Source organism: Pocillopora verrucosa, chromosome 12, assembly GCF_036669915.1.
Source record: "Pocillopora verrucosa isolate sample1 chromosome 12, ASM3666991v2, whole genome shotgun sequence".
Classification (NCBI taxonomy): Eukaryota; Metazoa; Cnidaria; class Anthozoa; order Scleractinia; family Pocilloporidae; genus Pocillopora; species Pocillopora verrucosa.
The window spans coordinates 5,442,377-5,449,249 of NC_089323.1; the positions used below are offsets into that span (position 1 = coordinate 5,442,377).

General features: G+C 37.4%; 1 protein-coding gene across 1 annotated transcript; it reads left to right on the top strand.

Moving 5' to 3' along the window:
* The first annotated feature begins 2,224 nt into the window (after positions 1-2,224).
* On the top strand, positions 2,225-3,232 carry LOC131769542 (melanopsin-like). Its single transcript, XM_059085261.2, has one exon. It carries the CDS (start codon positions 2,225-2,227, stop codon positions 3,230-3,232), a length of 1,008 nt encoding a protein of 335 aa, XP_058941244.2.
* Positions 3,233-6,873: the final 3,641 nt, after the last annotated feature.

The following is a 6,873-nucleotide window of genomic DNA, read 5'->3' on the forward strand; positions in this document are numbered from 1 at the left end:
AGAAAAAAAAAAGCGTAGGAACATTTGAAAACCAACAGAACTAGTTTGGCAAGGACTGTCACGACAATGTTTTCCTCAAAATCAGTTAATGATCTAACGGAAAGTATTATTCACTCTCATCGACCATTTGTTCATGTACGAAGATTTACCTCTGTTCATTAAGTAAACGGCGAGGAAAGTAATTGTGAGTAAATTCAATTTTTTTATTTTGAAGTTGTGAGAGTTTGCTCGTTTGTTTGCTGTAATGGCGTGTTTAACTCTGATCTTTCCTTCACAAAAACTAAATTCGAACGGCACACTCCGACGAGACCCAAGGGAATATATTGCGGCCTTTTATCAAAAAATTCCTTCAATTTCTGTTGTGCAATTTAAGGTACAAATGTCCAAATTGAACGGAATTGGAAAGACTCACCAGGAGCGTATATTTGTTGTAGAACTTAAATTAAAACTTCGCTCGCTCTTTCACTATGAACAAATTGCTCGAGAAAATTCAGATATTAAATGAATGAAAGTTCCATCTTTCAGTTTAACTGTAACCAAATACCTCACGTTTCAACTTTCTGGGTATTTTTTGTGAACGATTAAAATTAATTGCAGACGGTTTTTAGGCCGCTTGTCAACCAACGTAATGACACTATCGTTTATACAAATTCATTCTGAAAGCAATATTTTTCTGTCAACCAAAGTGATTTGATAGAGAGAAAAGAGAGGATTCATAAGTTATTTATCGGCTTGAGGTAGTGACCGACGTGTTTGCTTAAAAATACTGCCCAGCCGGAAAACGAGGTATATTTATGAAAAATGACAACGAAAGTTGGGATGTACTCGGCGACTCACGAAAGCGTTACCGTGGCCCGTGGGCAGAGATAGGAAAATACTGACCGGGTAAAGAACCAATCAGATTGCAAGATTCGTTACCGTGCCCTCTAAAAAAACAATAATTACGGATATTTTACCGCGGACATTATCTGTTCCAAGATGCAAACAATTTTCTGAGAGTGAAATGTCCGGTGAAATCGAGCCAAGTTTTTCCAAATGACAAATTGTAAACAAACTGCTCGAGGCTTGTGTTTTATGAATGAACCAAAGCCGAGAAGATTGCTCAGGATGACAGCGCCGTAAAACTCGGCTGGTGTGATTGATGTGGCCTTCGACCCAAAGCGTCGGAAAGGATATCAGAGCAAGCTGTTAGTTGTTCACTCGAGGGGTGACCGATGTAACTTCTGAGGCTTGCTTCACTGCGATGACGGGAGATCGCCATGATGAGCTAGCCGCGATGGTTCTCAGCAAGATTCGTATTCCATCTGACACCGTCATGATTTGTATGAATTTTAACAGTTACGCCAGTTTGGTTATATTTTCATCATTCATGTTTTTTTTTTTCTGTTTTATTTTTGAACACGAAACTATATATATATATATTTATACGATTGTTAGTTAATATCGCAAGTAAGCTTAGAATCTAACTGAGCGTGAAAACCTTCAAAACTCGGACTGTCCATTTAATTCGTTTTCTCTTTAGGGATTTTCGTCTCTGCTCACGTTATAATGACGCTAATTACGCCGCTTGGTGGTAGTTTGGCTCTTCTGTTGCTACTTGTAGGCTTGCTTGATCCAAAATTTCAACTTCAATTAACGAATAAAAGTTAGAGAGAGGTCCCGGAAAAGGTTGGACATAATACAACTTGGTTGATGGCGTGACAGTTTTACCTCAGCTCTATGCTTTGAAGTCTGATAGAGCATGCTCTTTTAACCAAGGACAGCGCGCGTCACATCCGAACATTATTATAAAATCTGTTCATTGAATTTCCTATGTCTAATAGGTAGATTTTACATAGAAGGTTCACGCATATAAAAATTAACTGAGGATGACAGTCTTCTGGATTATTGTGGGGAAATTTCGCAATGAGAAAAGAGGTTTATCAGTGACATATTTGTTCGATTTTTAGGAAAGGGAAATTGCATTGCTTTTCCTTGACCATGTTCGCTGATGAGTCTAGAGAATTCGAGCTGGTCCATCGACCACCAAAATGCGAAACCATAATCAATCTGAACTTGTCTTTAAATCTGAGTCTACTATTTGCCTTCACCCTTAACTTTAGAGTTGAATCACAATGATGTAAATGCTACATATATAACATAGTTTGCCTGTCATTTTTTTACCTAGGTTTTACTGGTCAAGTTTTTTTTTCCAAACCGAACGTAACCTTACAAGCTGAAAAACATGTCTGAATTACCTCTACATGATCCTCTTGGTCGCTCCAGAACTGAAATTAAAGTTGAAATGACAATGGCAGCTATCGTCCTGCTCTCAGCTATGTCTGGTAACATGCTGGTTGTTTATGTTATCTACAGAGATTCCAGGCTCCACAAGGTGACTAACATGTTTATTCATAATCTAGCATTGACTGACATCGCCATGGCGATGACAAGTATGCCATTCTGGATAGCGAGTCTGTCCACGAATACCTGGAAACTCGGTCAAGTTTGGTGTCAGGTAGTAGGATCAACATCACATATTTTGGCATCTGCATCTATATTCACGATAGCATTGATAGCATTCAATAGATACATAAAAGTCGTAAAACCCACCCTGTACAGAAAAGTATTTCCCAGCAAAAGAGCAGCTCGGCTGTATTGTGTTTTCGTGTGGCTGGTTTCCATTTTTCTGGCAACGCCTTATCTTTTTGGATGGTCAGCGGTATCATACCATAAGAAACTTGCCATCTGTATCCCAGAGAACAATGTATACAAAATAACTAGCGCAGGTGGGATTCTTATCGGACTCACGATCATAATATTTTATTGTAACTTCAAAGTCTACAAAGCTGTCAGAGAAAGCACGAGAAATTTAACCGCGCACGCTGAAGGAAACGGAGTCCGCTGTGCAAATGATTCTTGCCGTTCCAATATGGCCGACGTAAGTGTTTTAAAGACATGTGTCACCGTGGCCTGTTTTTTTGTGTTAACATGGTCTCCAATCTCCATTATCACCGTCATTTGGACTCTTGGGTTTGATATTCCTCAAACGTTCCATACAACAAGTGCTTACCTGGCGTTCTCCAGTAGCCTAGTAAATCCAATTATATACGGATTTATTAATCCGCAGTTCAAAGTGGCTTTCAAAAAGGCACTGAGTTGTAGTCGTTTTGGAAACGGCAACACAGATCAGAATCACTCAAGGAATGGAGTAAGACGGGAGGTTGCAAGAGGATTAGAGACTGCGGCATAATAGACATTTGTTTTATGTTCAAGACTGAACCGTACTCGCAACTTCCATTTGTTCTTTACTACTTCAGTACAATGTATCACAAGCCTCGGTAGAACTTGCTAAAGGCAGTTACACATCGTTATCGGAATTTATTTTAAGAGCATTTTAACGTTGAATGCAACAAAATTACCAGAGATGTGAGAGATTTGTTAGTGTCAATTGAGGGTTTTCACAGTTTCCCACTTCATCACCTCATTAAGACAAAATAAGAAGGCTGTAGGGCCTGAAAAAAACCGAGTTTTGATATTTTTTGAATTTTTGTTCTCTCGGAATTGGTTTGTTCATATGATAAGGTAAATAAATACGCAAAGAAAAAAGTTCATATCATAAGCTTATTAAGTTAGAAGTCCTTTTTTTTCTATCGATAATAGAGATTCTAATTATTGGGACAACACGACAGACGTTTTTAGTTTACTTTATGAATGAATCCATTTGATAGTTGTCTGGGGATTAAAGTGAAGCTAGAGGCAAACATGAATTTTTTAATTTGTATTACCTTTCCTTAAGTTTTTTTGTATCATCAGCTTTAATTAAATATTTATAAAGCTCGAGTAACAAATCTAAAAAAAAAAAAAAGAAAAAACTTGCCTTCGTTACTCTCATGCATGCTTGTCATTTATACAAGTTCTTCTGTGTAAGGGATAGATTTGTTTGGCCAATAAATGATTACAGCAATTAATACAAATGAATATAAAAAATGTTTGTTTTTCTAGGCGATGATGCTCATTTGGAAACTATGTGGTTTTTGGAGAAAGATATTTTTCGTCTTGTCACAAGCGTAGGACAAAAAAAAATTCTGAGTCCCCACGAGGAATCTAACCTCAGACCATCGATGCTCTGCCATAGAGCCACAGAGACTCTTCGGTGAGCGAGGTCTATTACGAAGTTCATATGACACGCGTCCCACATACTGCTAGGATCACCAATAGTCGATGGCGTCCTGTTTGGAAATAGAATAAGAGCTCGGTAAAGAAATAGAGAAAGATGTTTTTCGTCTTGTCTAGTGACAAGACGAATGACGTATTTCTCTATTTCTTTCGTCTTGTCTTGTAACAAGACGAAAAACATTTATCTGTATTTCTTTACCGAGCTCAAAACTTACATTCTCTCTTATTATATGTTTACCTATAATCTGGCATCGATTGATATTGCCACGGCAGCGATGAACATGCCATTCTGGATAGCGAGCCTATATACAGGAACTTGGAATTTCGGCCAAGTGTGGTGTCAGTTGTGCGGATCTGTTTTTCTATTTTGGTTCATGCCTCCATATTTACGATGAGATTGATAGTCTTTAATCGATGCATAAAAGTCGTAAAACCCAGCTTGTACAAAAGGGTATTCCCCAGTAAAAAAGCAGTTCGGCTGTTCTGTGCTCTCGTTTGGCTGTTTTCTATTTTTCTCGCCACACCTTATCTTAGCGGATGGGCAAGGGTATCATATCATACGAAATTTGCCATTTGAAACCAAGAGCCCGATGGAGCGAAACGCGAGATTGGACGGAGATTAGAGACTGCGGAGAATGCGGAGACGACATTTACGCATGAAAACTAATCATCAGTGCTGCTTGCTAGACTAGAGACTACGGCAAAACTGACATTCCTTTTTTTTTAACAAGATTAAATTAAGACAACAAAACTGATTATTAGGACTACATAGGCAGTAGCTGTAAGTTATTCCAGTTTCAGTATTCAAATCAAAAATTAAAGCTGAAAGTGTTTTTCTGCTTTGTTGCTGCAAAGAAAATGCTATGAATGATTTCGACTTTGTGGTACATAGTGTGAGAAAAGCCTGTCAGCTTACTTTCCATAGCTTTTATTTGTTTTGAGGCTGCAAACATTTTAATCTCTAAAGTTGTAGTCCCTTTCTAGAAGTGCTATGTTTATTATTATTTAAATATTTACGCAGAGCGCGGGAAGGAATATTTACAAACAATTTACGAAACTTACACGTGTCGCAGTCGAATACTTTCATATCAAATCGTTGCTTAATGGTAGCATATTACTAGTTTTTCACATATCCCGTGCCAAAAAAAATAAATAAATAAAAAAAAAAAAGATTTATATATATATATATATATATATATGTATATATATATATATATATATATATATATATATATAACTTATCGCCATAAAACGCTTCCGAAATATAATGTCTTTCCAGCCACTTTTGGCTTCAAAATGGTTGCAAAAACCGATTAAATATGACCGAAATTATTTTGGGGTAATTTAGTGTTATCAACTGAGTTGATAACGTAAGTTGGCCACCGTAAAGAGTTAAAAGGCTCACGTTTTGAGCGTTAGCCCTTTCGATCAATCGCCCTGACGAAGGGCTAACCCTCGAAATGTCAGCCTAAATTACCCTGTTATACTCTCCCACCTACGCAGCACCACAGTTTATTTAGAAACTTACCCCCGAAATTATTTTGGATAACTGGCTAGGGATTTCTATCAAGATGATCCTTGATCAGTGTTATGGAAAATGTTTTTGTACATCTTCACTGTTGTGCATATAGTTAAAGATTAATTTAACCGCTCGTTTCAAGTCAGTAGAGTTTCCCAGACGAGCTACTTTCAGTTGAGTGTCAAAAGTCATTCACGTTTGCAGTGTACACACGATGATTGGTCTGAAGAATTGTCACCAACATCTCGATCAACAGAGTGTAAAAACCAAAATCAATTGCATTCAAAGTCAATCTACCATTCCTTCCTTTAGTTTAACCTAAGAGTTGAATCATCATGATACGCTCAAACTTACATGATAAGTTTGAGCGTAACCCTACAAGCTGACGAACAAGTCTGAATCACTTCCTATGATCCTCTTGGTCATTCGGAGCTGAAACTGATGTCGAAGTCAATATGGCCATTCTCTTTTGCCTCACAGCCATCTTCGGTAACTTGCTCGTCGTTAGTGTCATTATCACAGAACCCAGAGATTCCAGGGTCCAAAACGTCACCGTGGCGTGGATCTTAATTAAAAAAGAGTACAATTTGTTTGTTTGTTTGTTCTGATATATTTCTTTTACAACGAATAATAAATGCAGGTTAGTTAAGTTCGCAAATCAAATGCGTATTGAAAACTTAAAGGTTAAAATATCATATTACATAAATTGGCGGTGAAGTGCTGTAGACAAGTGGATGCACGGGGGTGTCGCAGATGGTTTTTATTACCATACGAAACAAAAAAATTGGGACTTGAAGTTAGGAAATCGAGAAAAATTTATATAGTATCTCAGACTTCGGATCTTCATCGAAACGTTTACCGCACGAGGTGAGAGGTTTGTGACACCGTCACATTAAAATATCTCCGTGCTACTTTACCTCCAGCGAATACCAGAAAAGTGTTGAAAAACCTTGAACTTACTTAATTGAAAATCAAATTTAAAGAGAAGAAGAGGGTTTCGTCGTAAGAATTTTCCTGAATTTAATTAACCAAAAATCCACGTGCAATTGCGGAAAAATTATGTTTCTAAAGCGGGAACTTTTATAAAATTTTATTTGTAACTTTTTTTAACGACAACATAGCTGAAAAAATAATCCAACATAAGCCAAAGGCGAATGTTAAATGTTCATAAGCCTCTTTGTGAAAGTAAGGCGGAA

What these genes read in the sequence shown, in the direction of transcription:
- LOC131769542 (XM_059085261.2), top strand. Translation starts at nt 2,225, where the DNA reads ATGTCTGAATTACCTCTACATGATCCTCTTGGTCGCTCCAGAACTGAA.